General features: G+C 30.9%; 2 protein-coding genes across 4 annotated transcripts; one reads left to right on the plus strand and one right to left on the minus strand.

Annotated features, from left to right (window-relative positions):
- Positions 1–37: 37 nt before the first annotated feature.
- Positions 38–4,814, minus strand: LOC103488699 (ras-related protein RABC1). Of its 3 annotated transcripts, none has more exons than XM_051081943.1 (7): positions 4,680–4,814; positions 4,333–4,483; positions 3,244–3,312; positions 2,245–2,310; positions 1,631–1,752; positions 586–714; positions 38–440 (listed from the first exon to the last, which is right to left on the minus strand). In XM_051081943.1, exons 2-7 carry the CDS (start codon positions 4,472–4,474, stop codon positions 327–329), a joined length of 642 nt encoding a protein of 213 aa, XP_050937900.1. In that variant the 5' UTR covers positions 4,475–4,483; positions 4,680–4,814; the 3' UTR covers positions 38–326. The 3 variants fall into 3 exon arrangements, with proteins under 3 accessions (XP_050937900.1, XP_050937899.1, XP_008445778.1); XM_051081942.1 differs by having other exon boundaries at positions 4,599–4,692; XM_008447556.3 differs by lacking the exons at positions 4,333–4,483; positions 4,680–4,814 and adding an exon at positions 3,517–3,732.
- A 7,182-nt stretch (positions 4,815–11,996) lies between these two features.
- On the plus strand, positions 11,997–13,515 carry LOC103488697 (probable indole-3-pyruvate monooxygenase YUCCA11). The gene is given in 4 exon segments (NM_001319314.1): positions 11,997–12,611; positions 12,711–12,944; positions 13,095–13,217; positions 13,326–13,515. Coding segments are annotated over 4 exon segments (1,158 nt in total). The 5' UTR covers positions 11,997–11,999; the 3' UTR covers position 13,515.
- Positions 13,516–18,706: the final 5,191 nt, after the last annotated feature.

Raw genomic sequence — 18,706 nt, forward strand, 5'->3', positions numbered from 1 at the left:
CTGTAAAAAAAACTGTAAAGAAAGGAGGAAAAAAACCTAAAAAACAAGAATTGATAGGATTTCAGGATCTGTTTTCATATGTCACTTTGTAAGTTCATGATAAATCAAACTCAAACCAGAAAGAACCAATTAATCGTCAACCTAGTAAGAACGACTGAAAGAATACAAGAAAATTAAGTGTCAAGCAGACATTTTAGTTTAACGAACGTATAATCTATTAAGGGAAAACTGAAGATCCCCTTTAGGGTGTGTGCTGAAATGGAATAACTACGGAACAAGTAGCCTAAAACAAAATGAGAATCCTCCTACATTTTTTAGTATATAAATCAATACGAGCAGCAGCCACCAGCCGTAGTGGTCGTTTCGGGAGGTTTCTCTTTGAAGATATTCTTTTTTAAACCTGTTGAGCCATCAGCCAGAAGACTGGGGGTGTCCAATATCTGCAAACACATCATTTTGGGGCATCACACTAGTAGTAAGTAAGTTTAAACATAATACAATTAAACTCTTGAACTACAACTCCACAATTTGTATCAAGCGTTATACTATATGGAAAGAACAAAAGTGTTTCGAGTTTTCCCTTACCTTCAACACAAGCTCGTCAAAGCATTGCTCCACATTGACCCGAGTTTTCGCACTGCATTCAAGAAATAGACATCCATATTCTCGAGCAAAGTCAATTCCCTCTTTTTTACTGACGACACGTTCACTTTCCTGAAATATTAGGTTGCTAGACTTTAAGATTCTGGCATCGTATTCAATTCAATTTCTTAATCTGACATGAACTTAGCAAATTTATGTTTAGTGGATGATGTCTAAAAACAATATTTGGATTTCGTAACTCAAGAAATGTAAAGTTGAAACGGATTTTATTAGTTTCACATTCTAAATTTTCTACCAAACACATTAAAAACCATGGAGACCATTTTAAGATCACCTACAAATTGCTAAATGTCTAACATCAAGAATAGTGGTTACTTGATCCAGACAAGAAAATATCAAATTTGTAGCCAAAACACAACCCAAGATCAAGAGAAAATATAGGGGATGTTTCGGATATTGACTTGAGTCAAGTTTTAACTCAATTGTTTGGTCCAACAACTTCACAAGTCGGTGTCAAATAACTCAACTCCACCAACTTTTACAACGTTCACTAAGTGTGCACGTTAATGGTTACAATGACTCCACCCACGGGCCATGGTCAATGACCAACTCCATATCAAATAAGTCTACAATTTAAACATAGACTTCCCAACTCCACAAACATTCATTAACTTCAGACTTCATGACTTAAGTCAGTGGTCCAAAAAGCACCATAGAGAAATATAACATATTTGGCACTAATCAGTTGCAAATTTAGACATAAATCTCTAGTTAGCTACATAGGGCACCATAGAGATATATAAGATATTTGGCACTAATAACCTGGAAATTTAGACTTAAATCTCTAGTTAGCTACATAGGGCAGGATATCACTCGACCAAGATGCTAAAAGAACTACATTGAGCATAAATAGAATACAATAGGCGTAAGAAAGAAAAAGATTTAGGAAATAAAATCTTCCATATTATTCTTTCCAAAAAACTCTAAGGGTCAAGCCCTACTAATTCTAATAGATTTAAAAGCATACCTTATCCACTTTGTTTCCAACAAGCATCTTAATGCAATCCTGATTTGTTGAGTACAAATCAATTTCTTTAGCCCATATGTCAGATAGATTTGTGAATGTCTCTCGCCGTGTCACATCATACACTAATTGTAGAAATGTTAGGTCAGCTTGAGAATGAGAACTATTTGAATAAAATGAAAAATAATCCAAAAGAAAATTTATCAAAACAGATCATCCCTAAAATCAGAATGATGAGCTGGAAACATTTTATGACAAGAAAAAGGTAACTTATTGGGTTAATCAAACCTTCTTTAAAATAGTATACACAATCTAAAGGTTTGTGTCTGAGACTCTGGGAGTCCCTATTCTCCTTTGTTAGTATATATTTAGTACAAGGATTCTTATTTTTAAGGGAAAAAGGAGCACGAATGTAATATTTACAATCTAGAGGCTTGTGTCTAATGTTTCCAGCTCATCAATTTAACTTACGAATGTAAAAGTATATTAGTGAATTAAAGAAACAGTTGAATAGGTCAATCACTTATTAGACACAAAGTCGAAAGTCGAAGGACTTGTTAGATGCAAAACTAGTATTTGAAATATAGATAGAAAAAGATGAAATCAATAGAAGATACCCATAATGATTCCTTGAGCTCCTCTATAGTATGAACCTGTTAGCGTTCGAAACCTCTCCTGCCCAGCTGCAAGTAGGGACCATTTAAATACAATTCAGGCAGACAAACAGTACGGAATAAGATTTAAACGTATTAAAGTTGTAATTTCTTAATTATCAAGTTTGCCACAGAATGGCATTGCCAAATAGACCTCAAAACGTAGGTATCCACTGAATCAATTTCATCATATGATAACAGTGCCAAGTTACATTACATTGAGTAGAATGCAACATACCTCATGTCTCAGCTAATCACTAAGACCTTTTTCTCCTTTTTTCCCCCCATATATTCAGACACTATCATAGCAAGTCCTAAGCAGTACTAAAAAGATGACGTCCTACTTTTGGTTTTTCATCAATGTTTTTTTCTTCCATTCATTGCAAAACAGAAATTGTTTTGTCCTTTATTTATTCCTTCCTAATAATTTCCAACAACAGTATCATACCACAAGATGACCAGTACAACCTTACATTTCATGAGAGTTCCGAAGATTCTAAGCCATGGGCAGTAAGTATACGTAAATCCACCCATAGCTACTGGAATCATAGAACTATAATTTCCAACAGCACCATTTTCTAATAGGACGATCAATCAATTAGTGCAATTTTTTGTGCATAAAACACCCAAGACACTGTTTGGTCAGAGATGCATGTTAAATCGACCCTACAATTTCACACTTTTAATATATTTTCAGGATATGTAAGTTAAAATTGAAGGAAATTGACTCTGGATAAAAATTTCATAAAATAAGCAAATTCACAGATACTTCTGTAGCCTTCGGAATATGTTAAATGCATATCTAGCATAAAAATTAAAAGGTATAAAATAAAATACAGAACAATATAACACAATTGGAGAAACCAAAGATGACTGAAATAAATCATAAGGCACCATTTCTTTTACCCTATCATGTTTATACACATGCACATAGCCTGAAACAAAATGGAAAAAAAAATTCACCTGTATCCCATATTGCAAGCTTCAATTTCTTGCCCCCAACTGTAACATGCTTGATCTTGAAATCGACACCTAAAAATTATGTAGAGAATAAGTATCAATCTGATATGTAAGAATATGAGTAATAGACCATAAAATAATCTTTTCTATCAGAAACAAAAGAGAATATTTCACTGATGTAAATAAAGTATTTGAAACCGGAAACCAAATCAGTAACAAAAAGGACCCTGATGGGGAGGGTCAGACGTTGGGCATAGTCCCCTTTGTTGCATGTACCTTCGTCTTTATCACCTCTCTTCATTAAATTATCCCTTTGCAGCTTTTATCCAATTCTGGCCATCCCCTCTAATGGGGAGGTTTCAATGTTTCTCTTTGCTCTATGTTGGCTACTAGGTTTGGTTCTTTCCAGAAGATAGGTATGCTCGTTTGTTACCCCTAATCGTCCAAGAAGTTTAACTTTAAATCCTTTATCTTTATTTACTAGCTATTGAAGGTTAATATCTACAGAAGATTAAAAAAATTTCATTTGGTAAATCTTACACAGAAGTGTTATCACTATTGACCTTATCCAGAGATCATTTACAAACCAATGGAGCCTTAACATGCTGTGTAAGGGTACTTCTAAGGAAATGGATCATGTAGGGTCGAGTTGTTGTCAGCTCGTAGGTTCAATGTGGGACAGTTTGACGGATACTTTAGAGGCGCATCTGTCTCATAAAATTTCATGTCAAGCCATGACCCAAGAGTCATTGTTCCTTCACCTGTCTTTTCAAGACAATTGTGCTTGCTTCCACACAACTCTTTCATATGTTTTTCACTGTTAAATACATTTGAATTCTTCGCCAAGAATTATGTTATGGAAAACAAAAAGTTCACAGAATTCCTTCCTAAATTTCAAAAGTTTCCTTTAGATTTTAAAAACATTTATAAAAGTTACATAGAACTGAACATCAACGGTTATCAAGCAAGGCCTGAATCTTTCTACCAGTGAAATTCAATACAACTTCAGTTCAAACCGATATTACACAAGGCTCAATCCGAATTTTGAACACGTGGAAACAAAAGAAAGGAAAGTAGAAATGAGAGGCGTACCAATAGTTGGAGAAAGATCCTCAAAGGAATCAGAGGTAAAGCGCAAAAGAAGAGTACTCTTCCCTACCCCGGAATCACCAATCAACAGCAACTTAAATAAGTAATCAAACTCCGGTTGACTCGAAGACGGTGCGGACGACATTAGAAACACCTTAATCAACAAATTCAAGCTTTCAATCAATTTCACGATCAATCAAAACAGCAAATACAATTACAGAGGAAGAGCAAAGCAAACAGTGAATCAAATAGTAATCTGGAAGATTCACTGGGTATGATTAGAGCGAGAGAGATTGGAGAAAGCTTTGAAATGACTCTACACTCTGAATTCAAAAACTTTCTTCTCTCACCGATTGATTCGTTTCTCCGTAAATCTTTTCTTTTCTTTTTTTGAAAAATGTGCCGACGCCTTTGATTATTGTATTGTAAGAACGAATCTATTTTTGTGCATTGCAATCGTTAATTGTGTACCGTTGGATTTATCGTCATGGTCCCAAAATTTCCTTAACAATCTTTTTTATTTTTTTAATACTTCAGGTCATCCTTACCAACCCGATATAAAAATTGATTTAACCGGAATGGAATTCAACTGATGAATCAATTCTACTCACCTCTCATGCTAAACGTAATTACATTGTTTTCGTTCACATTAATTGACACGTGTTGGACACATTACTAATCCATTGAGCCTTTTGTTACTTTGCCTTTGTTTAGTTCCCTTTTCTCTTTATCATTATCATTTTGGATCAACCGGCAATGATAACAATAATTGTATCTCATACTCTCTAGCAATGTCTATAATCCTAGTGGCAACAGTAACTGAATTTGCAAGCTAAAATTGAACCATTGTTAAAAAAAATATATGAAAAAAATTAGTGGATCACATTGAAGGGAAATACTTATGCACGTCGACGTCTCTGAATCTACCAAACGCCAATTTGGGACACCACTACTTGGAAACCTTCCTATTCTCTAGGTTGAGATTTGGTTCAAAGGAAGTTTTGTTTGGAAAGACTTCCAATATGTATCGTATCAGTACCTCTGAAGAAGAGGGAAGTGTTGGAAAAATAAATGTTGATCATCGTTGTTATGTCATATCGAACAACTGCCTTGAAAGCAAAATTTGGCGCAACCTTAGTGTTAGATTGCATATGTCGTTGCTCCCCAAGGTTAACACAACTTAGGAATGGAATCAAGACGCTCTCCGAAAGAAATTAAGGTTTTGTTTTGTTGATGGAAAAAGACCACAACCACAAAAACTTTTCTTTATATATATATATATAAAAGAATTATGGTTTTTGAGTTATAAAATATATTAAATAATAACAATTATTAATTTTCAACTCTTATAAGATAGTATAATGATATTCATTCCCAACAATCCCCTGCAAATGGCTACCATTGCAATCCAATTAAAACAATAATAAAGCATTTTCTTTGAGTGAAGAAAGAAATAGTATAAACTTAAACATCAATATCTTTCGATTTGAATGGATGCGCGGTGAGGTGGGGGCAACAATTCAATTAAAGAAAGTAAGTTACCTTTTGAACTTTCAATAACTACGATTGAGACCCCTACAACACGTTTTTTACTTCTTAATTTTCCATCGACCACAATAAAGTCTATCGCAATAGACAACTCAAAATTATGTTATTTAAGGTCGTGCGCATAGAAGCTTAGGTGAATGTGAAAGCTCTAGAAAAGATCCTTAAACTTTTTCATAGAAGACGGCAACAGCTTCACAATCACGTTTATTGTTTCATCAAGTCTATTACAATAGACCCCTCAAAACTGAGCTATGAAGACTTCACAACTAGTCCATATTAAGACCAACTTCATCAAGTCTGTCAAAGACAAACCATTCAAAACTGAACTATGAAGATTTTACACTTATCCATCAAGTCCATACCAGGACCACCTTAAAGAAGGACTATGGAAATTTCAAGGTTTTAGTTTCATCCATCAAATCCATTTAAAAACTACTCATACATGGCTATGGACCATAAAGTATATCGTAATAGACCGACCACCCAGAAAAGGCCTATGGATCATCAAGTCTATCGCAATAGATCACCTAAAAAAGGGCTACGAACCATAAGTCTATCACAATAGACCACTCAAATAAAGGGTTATAGACCATCAAATGTTTGAGTCTCATACTTGTTGAAAATCCTAGAATTACTCTCTCCTTGTTAGGCCTTTGGAGAGGTGATCTACAAATTTTTTCAGACTACTTCAATCACAACTCCATGTTTTAGACGAATATGTCTTCTTTTGCCATAACACATTATTTTTGGCAATATCCTTTGGTCGCATATGAATCTTAATACATATATACTGGTATAGAGGCCCCCACAATTGTACATCTCCCATTAGGTTATATGTCATTCATACTAATGGTCCCATATAATGGTACATTTAGGATTAAGAACACATATCCACCAGTAAAGCTTACTTCGTCATTCTAAGTTACCCGCTTTGCATACACTACTATTTAGTATGGTAGACAATTATTACAATGCAAACCAAAATCTATTATAACCTTAAGATATATTAATAAATGACGAAGAGCAATAAAATAATCTTAATCAGAATTATGTCAATTCATGATGTAAGTCATGCATAACTTTGTCAAATATGACATATGTGAGATATTATTTCTACTCACGCTAACATGGTAATAGACATGCTCAAGTAGATCAAAATACTGTCCCAATATTAACAAACTGATTTAAATACATAAATTTATATGCAACACTTTTATGAGCATAACATAATCAAGGTTCAACAATATCATTTCATTAAGGGGAATAAATTTCATGAACAAACCCATTTAGTTCACAAAACTCTATTATAATGTATTCATGATCTTTTTATTTAATTAACTTTCTACTTCTAATCTTATGCATATCATGCTTTATTTTCATCCAAGAATGCATAGGCTAATTCAAATCATTACAATAGCATTCATTACTACACCATAAATTTATCAAACCATACAACATATTATAGTATATGCTCATCAAATATCCAAATTCAAGCGTGCACTAACAGGACTTAGGAAGGAGATAGAAGGATAATGTTCAGAGAAAGAAATTAGAGTTTTGTTTTGTCGAAGGAAAGAAAAACAACCACAAAAACTTTTCTTTATATATATATATATATATATATATATATATATATATATATATATATATATATATATATATATATATATATATATATATATATATATATATATATATATATATAAGAATTATGATTTTTGAGTTATAAAATATATTAAATAATAACAATTATTAATTTTTCACTTCACTCTTTTTATATTTGCTATTTATTCTTCTCCTCTTCATATTATTAATTTTTTCATATTATTACTTCTCATTCTTCATATTCCCACTTATTTTTGTTTGTGATTTCTTTATTTCCTCTTCTAGAATTTCTTTCTTTTGCTTCATCTCTTGTTATTTTTTCTTCTTGTTTATTTTTGAAAACCCCTTTTAAAAATTAGATATAAATTTTGAAAATCAAATAATACATTAATTTAAATATTAAAAATTTAAAAATCAAAAGTAAATTAACATATAATTATGAAAAATTAAGAGAAGAAAAAATTAAAAAAAAAATTAAACATATATACTAAAGATTAATAAAGAAAGCAAGAAAATAACTTAAGAAATATTAAACATAAATACAAAAAATTAATAAATAAAAAATATAAAAATATAAAAAATATAAAAAAAATAAATTATGAAAGTTGAAAATTGAACCAGCATATCTTTCCACGAATGAGTCAACAAAAGATTAAAATATAAAGGAATGTTCCCATTTTATAAAAAATATTAAAAAACTATACAAAGTAGTTTCTTCTAACTCTATTGACATTTTTATGTAATTTCATTTCTAATTTTTACTAAAAAGATACAAAATTTATTAAATATGAAATATTAAAATTTCATATTTAATATGAAACAATTTTGACTAATTTTTAATGTTTCTTCTTTAATAAATTTTTACTTTTTTCCTTCCCTTATTAATTTTTCATATATTTATTTAATATTTCTTAATTTATTTATTTATTTTATTTTCTTTATTATTTCATATTTATATGCTTTGTTTAATTTTAAATTTTTAATATTTAGATTTATGTATTACTTCATTTTCAAGTTTCCTATTTAATTTTAAATTTTTGATTCTATTTAGATATTTTTTCTTTTTTCGTATTTACGTATTTAATTTAATTTTAAATTTAAATTTAAACTAGAAAGATTTAGGAAAAAATATTGAAAATGATAATGTAAAAAACGAGAAACAGAAAATGATTATTAAATAAATTTCAGTTTGTATCTTTTTTATAAAAACAGTAAACTAGAATAGCTATCAAACATAATTTCGTTTTTTTTTTATTTCTTTTGTAATATTCTATTTATGGAAGTTAATTCACATACTTTACCTTTATTATTTCTAAACGTAAAGTATAAAAGCTATGAAAGTCCTCTAACTGTCTCTTCCACTCGGCGTGAAGAATCTATCCAATGATATTTTAGATATATTTTCATCCGAATGATTTCTAATTTGACTTCTAAACATAATTAATTATAGGAGTATTTTAAAAAATATAAATAAGCGGTAAACTATTTACACCATATAAAATAATTTCGAAAATAGAAAAAATCCAAAGACTCACGGTATAAAATATCAAAAATATCTCCTTAACAATGCGCGTAATATATTTGGTAATGCGATTTGGTACACGATCGTTTAGATTTGACTAATTTGTTACACGATCCTTTAATTAATTGGGTTAAACGATTGTTTAGATTGGTTACCCAAAATCTAAATGATTTTCTTTTTCAAAATTTGGTATATGATCATTTAGATTTGGGGTTCCAAATCTAAACGTTTTTTTTTTCAAAATTTGGTATACGATCGTTTAAATTTGGCTACACGATCATTTAAATTTGGCTAACGATTTTTTTGAATGTTCTTTATACACAATCTTTTAATTTTGGTTACCCTAATTTAAATACTTAACCAATTTTTCAAGATTCTTATACATTATTAGATTTGGTTACCTAATCTAAAGACGATACAATGCATGCAGTGAATGAAAAAAAAAAAAAAAGAAGAAAGAGGAAGATATGCACGCATCTAAAAAAGAGAGAAAAACAAGAAAGACAAAGAAATAAATTTTGTTTCCCAAATCTAAAAAAAAAAGAGAAGAAGTCTCAACTAAAAAAGAAAGTACAGGAAGACAATTAAAAAATTGCAGTAAGGAGAAAAAGATAGAAGGACAAACCTGAAATATTTTAAAAATAGTTACGCTTTTATGGTCGTAAATATTTCACTAATTTGTTATATTTAGGTAAGTTTCCCTTAATTAAACTTAAAGAAATAATACAAAAAATAAAATAAAATGATATTAATGTGAATATATTTGATATTTTTCTAAAATATAATAAAATAAATTAAAACTTTTACAAAATACAATAAAATTTTAAATTTATGGTTGAAAAATCTAAAATTTATTATATTTCATAGATATTTTCAATACTATTATCAATAATTTTTCGATATAATATTATTAGGGTCAATATTTACACAGTATAGAACAATTCCAAAAACGGAGAAAGCTCACAGTCGCACAATGAAAAATACAAAAAATATTCGGTCAACCACACTGTCAACAATGCATCTAATATTTGATACATAATCGTTTAGATTTGGCTATTGTTTGATATACGATCGTTTAGATTTGGATAGCCAAATCTAAACGATTTTTTTTTTTCAATTCTATTGTTTAATTTGGTTACCCAATTGTTTAGATTTGGTTACACAATTGTTTAGATTTGGTTACACAATCGTTTTAGATTCGGTTATACGATCATTTAGATTTAGTTACACCATATTTTAGATCTGGTCGTTTAAATTTGACTAGATTTGATAGTTTAGATTTGACTACCTCAAATCTAAACGTTGTTTTCAAAATTTGGTACACATTTAGATTTTCTAAACAAATTTTTTTCAAGTTCCTTTTGGTACATGATAGTTTAGTTTTTCAAGATTCTTTGGTACACGATCGTTTAGGTTGGTAGATTTGACTAGTCCAATTTAAACAATCTTTTCAAGATTCTTTATACACCATCTTTTAGATTTGGTTACCCTAATTTAAACAACGTAAAAAAAGAGAAGGAAAAGAAGAAAGACAATGGAAAGAAATCTCATCGGAAAAAAGAAGAAGAGAAAAAGAAGCAAGGTGATAGAAAGAAATAAGATTTGGTTACCCAAATCTAAACGACATAAAAAAAAGAGGAGGAAAAAAAGAAAGACGATGGAAAGAAATCACAGCGAAAGAAAAGAAGAGAAAAAGAAAAAGAAAACGATGGAAAGAAATCGCAACGAAAAAACAAAAATAGAAAAGAAAGAAAGACGATGGAAAGAAATCAGCGAATAAGAGAAGAAAGATGGAAGGACAAACCTCAAATATTTTAAAAATAATTAACTTCGTGGGCTTCATGACATGATCCGTAAATATTTCAGTAGTTTGTGATATTTATGAAAATTTTCCATATTATTATATGACCATTTTAATCTATTAATAAAGTATAACAGTGTGTTAAAATAAATGAATAAAGGATGATAAATTGATATATTGTTATTAACATCAACACCCACATTTCTAAACCCTTCTTAGCATCTAACTCTCCATTTCTTTTTTCTTCTTTCTTCTTTCTTTGAGATTTTTAAATGTATAGAGGGAAACACTGAAAAATTCATTTTATTCAAAGCTACGAGACTATATAAGTTATAAAAAAAATGCTATCTAAAAATTACACGAAGAGCAAACATAAACATAATTTAATAGCTAGTACACAAATTTATACTACCAACTTTGGAACTATAAATTTAAATTTTCAATCGATAAAACGTTGATTTTCTTTTCTAACTTAAAACTAAATAAATTAATCCTAATGTTGAATAAAATAAGCAAAGATTTTTTTTGAATAAATAAAAGTGGTTTCTTATAAAATAGAACAAAACGCAAAAATATTCACATCGTATATGACAATTTTGAAAAAGGAAAAAACTCACAAGCCCAAAATGTGAAATAACAAAAATACTCAACGATTAATTGATCACATATACGTGTGAAAAAAATGACTTTGTAACTAGTTTAAACGATCTTATATAATTGTACCCAGTTTAAATGAATTTGTGTCCTTGTACTTAGTTTAAACAATATTGTACCCAGTCTAAACGATCTTAAAAACTGGCGTGGCGTAGAGTTGTTGAACAAATCTTTTAGGAAAAAAAATAAATAAATATTTATAATAGTAAAATTTTAAAAATATATATTAATTTGTGAAATACCTTATTTTGTTTTAATAAATACAATTTATAAACCATGTTGTCCTAATTCTTTTGCAGGTTATTCTTCGCACCAAAAGATTTCTAAATTTGATACTTTAACAGAATAGGAAAACTAAGAAAAAAAAACTTTGTTCAATATTTTCTTGCCATTCATGTCTTCTCCAATAACAGAAATTTCTCAAAATAGAGTCTCATTCTTCATATATATAAACATCCAAATTTGTCTTAAATTCTTGGGCAAAAACCTAAACCACAAAACCCTCCTTTCCTTTCCCTAAAGCCCTAATAATTCTTCGCCATGGATGAAACGCAGGTGATTGTCGTCGGAGCTGGTCCGGCTGGACTCGCAACATCGGCTTGCTTGAACCATCTTTCGATACAAAACATTGTTCTCGAAAGAGACGATTGCAGCGCTTCTCTATGGCGAAAAAGGGCTTATGATAGGTTAAAACTCCACTTAGCGAAAAACTACTGCAGCCTACCCTACATGCCATTCCCAGACAATGCACCGACGTATATTTCGCGAGTTGATTTCATTAAATATCTAGATGAGTACATGTCGTCTTTCGGGATCCAGCCGAGATGTTGTCGGACGGTGGAACAAGCTTGGTACGACAAGGAGGAGGAAAGATGGAAGGTGGTGGTGGAAAATACAAGTAGTGGTGAGCAAGAGAGGTATGTTTGTAGGTTTCTTGTGGCAGCTACTGGAGAAAATAGTGAAGGGTTTTTGCCTAGCATTCCTGGATTAGAGAGCTTTAATGGTGAGGTTTTGCATTCAAGTGGTTATGATAATGGGCAAAGGTTTAGAGGGAAAGATGTTTTGGTTGTTGGATGTGGGAATTCAGGTATGGAGATTGCTTATGATTTGTCTAACCATGCTGCAAATACTTCAATCGTCGTTCGGAGCCCGGTAATGAATAAATAATTTGATTATTTTTTTTTAATTAGAATTAATATTAAAAATTAGTAAATGAATGTAATGTGTTATTTGATTTGAAATTAAATGCAGGTACACGTGTTAACAAAAGACATAGTTCGACTAGGGATGTTTTTATTGAACTATTTTCCATGTAAGGTTGTGGATTCAATTAGTATAACTCTTGCAAAGTTGAAGTATGGAGATTATTCTAAGTATGGGATTCAAAGGCCAAGAGGAGGTCCTTTTCTTATCAAATCTAAAACTGGTCGATCTCCTACCATTGATGTTGGATGTATGAGAAGAATTCGAACAGGAGAGGTTAAGGTATATATATAATAACTATGGTTTTAAAGACAAAAGTTCTATTTCAATTTTGTTTAATATTTTTTTCTTCTTCTAATTATTCCTTTGATATAAATGTATTATATATATATATATTATTTTGACATATGGCATATATATTATATTGTTTAGGTTTTTCCATCCATAACTTGTATAAAGAGAGATCAAGTGAGATTTGCATATGGGATTGTGAACTGCTTTGATGCAATCATTTTTGCCACCGGGTACAAGAGCACTGTCATCAATTGGCTACAGGTATATGTATCTTTCAAACACACACATATATATATATACACACGCGGATTTGTTAGCATGAAGAAAACTCAACTAGCATAAAACATTTTTAATCTTGAATGTATGTAGGATGAGAAAAAGCACTTCAATGAAAATGGAATGCCAAGAGAAAGGTTCCCAAATCATTGGAAAGGGGAAAACGGATTGTATTGTGCTGGATTTGGACAACAAGGTTTATTTGGAATTTCAAATGATGCACAACAGATTGCCACTGATATAAGCTTGGCTTTGGGTCTAAACAACATTGCTGTGGAGTGATAATCATGCATAACGACGTATATCGACAATATACAAATATCTAATTAAATCCACAACTACGCATACATATATAGGAACTTTTTCTTTTTTCTGTTTTTGTAATCTCGAGTCTTAATTTTGTCATACACAGAGAAAAGTTATTCAATAAAAAGTTTAAAGTATTGTGTGGGTATTTTGGAAAAATGTCATGCTTTATTTTTGTTCTATAATATTAAATCGGCCTCCTTTTGTCGTTTTTTCTCTTTAATTATTTGGTTTGAAAAGTTAATATATACTATCTAATATTGGATACTAAAACCTTCTAGCTACACTACAAATTAGCATACCAATTAGTATGGAAAAGAAAAATTTGAGACATGGACATTTTCGATCGTTACCTTCCAAATTCTAGTTAAATCACTAATGCCACTTTTCCATCTAACTATTTTCTTTATAAATATAACAAGCCAGTAAAATATTTGCAGCTCGTGTAATAAAACCCATAAACTTAGCCATTTTTTTAAATATTTCGGACTTGTCTTTCTGTCTTTCTTCTCCCTTTTGCAGCGATTTCTTTTTATCGCATTTTTTTAACACTACAAGAAATTGGCCTTTAATGTCGGTTTAAAACCGACATTAAAGGTATTTAGTGTCGGTTGGCAACCAACATCTTTGCGAGCATTATTACGACATTAAAGACCTTCAATGTCGGTTATAAACCGACATCTTTGATAGTGTTATTGTAGAACTTTATTGTCGGTTGACCTTTAATGTCGGTTTCGAACCGACATTAAAGATGTCTTTAATGTCGTTTTTAAACCGACACTAAAGGTGCCTTTGGTGTCGTTTCTAAACCGACATTAAAGGCCTTGTTTTGGGCTCGTTTTTTCAATTTTATTTTTATTAAATTGTTTCACCATTGTCCATTTTTTATAAACCGAAATTGAGTCCATGTAAATAAATATTTTTCCTCACTCCAACAAATTAATAAAATTAATATTATTTTAAAAACTATAATATTTGTCTTTTACATTTGTACACAAAAATGAAATCTTAATATTGTATTTATATATACATTCTACAACAATACATGAACAAGATCCTAATACAAGACTTTAATAAGAAATTCTAAACGTCTACTCAGTCTTCAATCTTCAACAATAGCCTGACTTTCTACACAATCGCTTCGCTTTCAACCCGGTGTCTTCAATCATTCAACAAGCAATATCAAAATAAACCATTTAATTTGACTACTGAAACATTAAAAAATTTATTTACAACGATTAAAAGGACATTGAAATTGACTTAAATAAGAGAAGCTAACACGATTAAGGATGCACACCTTCACAAAAAAAAAAAAAATTAAAACCCAATATATAAAAAGGTAACTACCCTCTGTTCGAGCATTAGTCTTCAGAGTTTTGATGAAAATGACTTTCTCAAAAGCTTCCTTTGTACTATTTGTAGGTCAGTGATCAGAATAAGCTACATCAAAATACTAAATTAAGTAGCCTACTGAAAAAGTTTCACATATATTCTAATATAGCAGATGGTATAAAAAAGAGACTTACCCATTCTAGGATCATTCCCTTTCGCATTTGACCATTGAAAACATCAAGTGCTTTTTGTCCTGTCAAGAGTTCAAGAACCAATATGCCAAATGAAAAAACAATAGTCTTTTATGAAGATTGTCATTATAGTGCTTTTAGCAATTTGACTATTCTCCTAACATTAGTATGATCCCAAAAAGACTGCTAATAATAAAATAACAAATGGGGTATTGATTAAAGTTTTAAATAATACAAACCTGCAAAGAGACCTTCACAACTTGAAGTATGAGAAAAGAAATCCAAACAACAAACAAAATGGAGATTCCTTTCTCATCGTATAAATTGAAGCACATTAATTCATGGAGAAAAAAGGTCAAGATAACAAAAACATTCAGTTCATTCAGATTCTCCATTTTTATAAACAATGAATCAATAAATTTGAGCCCTACCAGTTCTGTTTTCTGTTCTTTGAGAATCAGTGGGTCATACTCAACATCAACCAATACTGCAAAACCACAAAAAAAAGAAAAAAAGAAAAAAAAAAGATAAATACAAAACATTAACAATTTCTTAGCTAGCTCCATCTTCCCTTTTCCTTTTATCCTATTCATTTTGATTATTTAGCTAAAAATTCAAACTATCAGAATCGAGCCAAAATAATTGTCAAACAAGGTGATATGCCTTTTAGCTAAAAAGTCGAAATTGTTATTAAAAGACTTCAAATAACCATTTCGCCATGAGAATTCACAACAGTCTCATATAATTGTTTCGCAAATTCTTTATGGGGAAAAGGAAAAAGACCAACAAAGAGCAAATTTTATGACCTTCAAACAAAACCAAACATTATTAGAACATAGGAAAATCAATCAGAAAACCTTGAGAATAGTTTCTTCTTTCCACATCTCAATTCCCTCAAAGAAAGACATGGAGGAAGTCCCTGTGAATCAAACAACCAAAAAAAGAACCCATATAACTATGCATAAGTCTGGAGTTGGGAAAAGAAAAAAGAAAGAAAAACATCAATAGTGATTCCTATCATGATCTATAATCTGCACATCCTTCGTCGGATGAGCCACCCTTAAATTGTACCAAACCGATGATGTAGAAGCTCCCATTATCATACGTACAACAAAACAAACACATCCCATTAATTATAAAAATTTTCTTCAATTCAAAGAAAAATTATTTGAGGGATTTTAGATTTTAAAGAGCAAGCAATACATTTCAAAAATACAATCCATTAGACAAAAGCCTTTCAAGAGAATACAAATTGCATTGTTGAACCAAGAGAAACAAAGTTCGAAAAAAGTATAAAGATCTATATACACCAAAAACTATTTCCTTGAGTTTTAAAGAGCGGTTGCATTAATCTCTATTAGCTTGAATTAATCAGTTTGTGTATGAGACAAGAAATGGCATGTATATGGTGATGGAAAGGATAAGCCCAATAAAGTAGAGAAACATACAAAATAAAGTAAGGTGTAGTAAAGCACAGTAAAGCACAAACAAAGATAATGCAAATAGTATCCCAAAAATAGATGTGCAGTGGAGTGACAATTGAATGTCATAAACAAACATAGAAGGAAATAAGAAAAAGTTACCTCAGGCAGGAAGCATCAGATTCAAGAGAGGTATTAATAGCAGCATCCTCATAACTTGCAACAAATCTATCACGTAAGCACAAAAATATTTAACATTAGTAGTTAAAGATGCAGAAAATAAGGAAACACCCATGTCACTACAACGCATAACAAATCTTTGAGTTGTATGCTTGTTAAAAGATTCGCAGCAATCACTAAAGCCACCTGCCAAAAATCAAGGCAAATATTATCATTAGGAAGGAATACTACAATTTAAAAAACTCGCTTGAATTTGGCCACGAGCACAACAGATCTTGTTATCTTAAAATCTCAACCATCCTTAGTTAATTTATTTCCCTAAACAATGTAATTATAAGAGAATGTAGTTACAAACTCTACAGATCTATGAAAGAAAGACAATTAATAGCATAGCAGCTTCCTGCAAAACAATCAAGAAAAAACTAGATCAGAGACAATGATTAAAATGCCGCGAATCCAAATATTTGATAACACTTGAACCATGTCCATACAACTAACAAATAATTACAAAACCAGAAAAACAACGATGCTGAAGTAGCGGTTTTAAGACTAATTGAGCCAATTAAAAATCTGCCGGATTAATGTGCAATTAATTTCACATCACGCAAAGACATATATAAACAGTCTATACTCCAGACACCGCCTTTCTCGAGCAAGTCAAATTCCATCAACAATTAAAGACGAAAATGGAATCAAATCCAAGCAACGAAAGTGCACAGTATACACTCTTATAACAGTTAGATGCATAGTTAATCCAATATTAGATCTTCTCCCTCACACATCGAACCGTTAGGAAACCATCATGAAAGTGACAACCATAAATACCAACTATACATTAAATAATCTCTCAAAGTCAAGAATTCAAGTGAGAAAATCAAAAGTAGGAAAATATATACTGTCAAGGATCAATAATAAAAACAAAAAAATCTCTAAGGTTTCTTAAATGGAAATCTGGCCACAACATGAAAATCTTAGTCAGTGTTATATTCTACAACCATGCTCCAAATATAAACATATAAAATGAAGAAGAAAAAAAATGATAAAATGAAACAAAAAAATCTGGGTTGATCCATTGCATTTGGCCGTCCCCTTCAATCAAACATTTTCTCCAATTTCAGGATAGGCACCAACGCTCACACTATACATAATTTCTCTCTCTGTAAGTGGTAGAAAGTTTAGAATCTGATCAACTTTATTTGAAGTTAGTTCCCTCAGCTAAACAGGTAAAATGGGTATGTGTGTAAAATTTAAGCATTATATCTTTCAGGTTGAAGTATACGGTATCAATACAATATACAGTATCAAGTACCTTAGTAAGTTACCAGAACAAGAAGAAATAAGATAATAATTTTACCATAGAAAACCCGATACAAAATCCATTATGCAATTATGTTCTTGTTGGCACCATGACTTTATTACCATTTTCGTCAACTGGCTTAAGAATCTGGAGAGAGCACATCAATTCTTCATCAACACTCATCAGTGCACCGACATTATCAAATTCACCACAGTTGTTAGGGGTCGAAAATATTGTGACAAGTTGTCTCTCGGAAAATAATTCATATCCATCCTCCGCAACCTAAGCCAACAAGATTTGTATCTCAAAACTTAGAGAAGAGAAATCAATGAGCAAAATGAGGAAGGGGAAAAAGTGTTGCTGATTACCTGATGGGCACGACAGACAAGATCCAAATAATGTGTTTTTAATAACTCTTTCCACCTTATCAGGACCAAAGGTGTACGAGACTTCTCTATTATTCATTACCCAACCTTTAACGTCTTTACTGGGATCTGAAATCGCAATTTTAAACTCAAAATTGAAGATACTTCTCCATGGCTAACCTTTCCATAAGTGAAACAATGAACTAGAACTGGAATGATCATCTTCACTCTCCTCTGTTGGCGACTGATGATGACTCCAACTTCACCATCTAATTGAATACCTTCCGCGAATTACTGAAAAGGTTTTAGAGCAGAAATCGCCGACTAAAAATACGAGGTATCAAACAATAGACGACGAAGAGGTTGCCAGATTGGTGTTCGG

This window comes from Cucumis melo, chromosome 3 (genome assembly GCF_025177605.1).
Source record: "Cucumis melo cultivar AY chromosome 3, USDA_Cmelo_AY_1.0, whole genome shotgun sequence".
Taxonomy (NCBI): Eukaryota; Viridiplantae; Streptophyta; class Magnoliopsida; order Cucurbitales; family Cucurbitaceae; genus Cucumis; species Cucumis melo.

Bases quoted from the DNA above. Each gene is read 5' to 3' on its own strand.
- LOC103488699 (XM_051081943.1), bottom strand. From the start codon at position 4,474: ATGTCGTCCGCACCGTCTTCGAGTCAACCGGAGTTTGATTACTTATTT. The intron at 3,313-4,332 runs GTACGCCTCTCA...CATAATTTTTAG, and splicing joins GGATCTTTCTCCAACTATTG to GTGTCGATTTCAAGATCAAG. The intron at 2,311-3,243 runs GTGAATTTTTTT...CCCTACTTGCAG, and splicing joins GCTTGCAATATGGGATACAG to CTGGGCAGGAGAGGTTTCGA.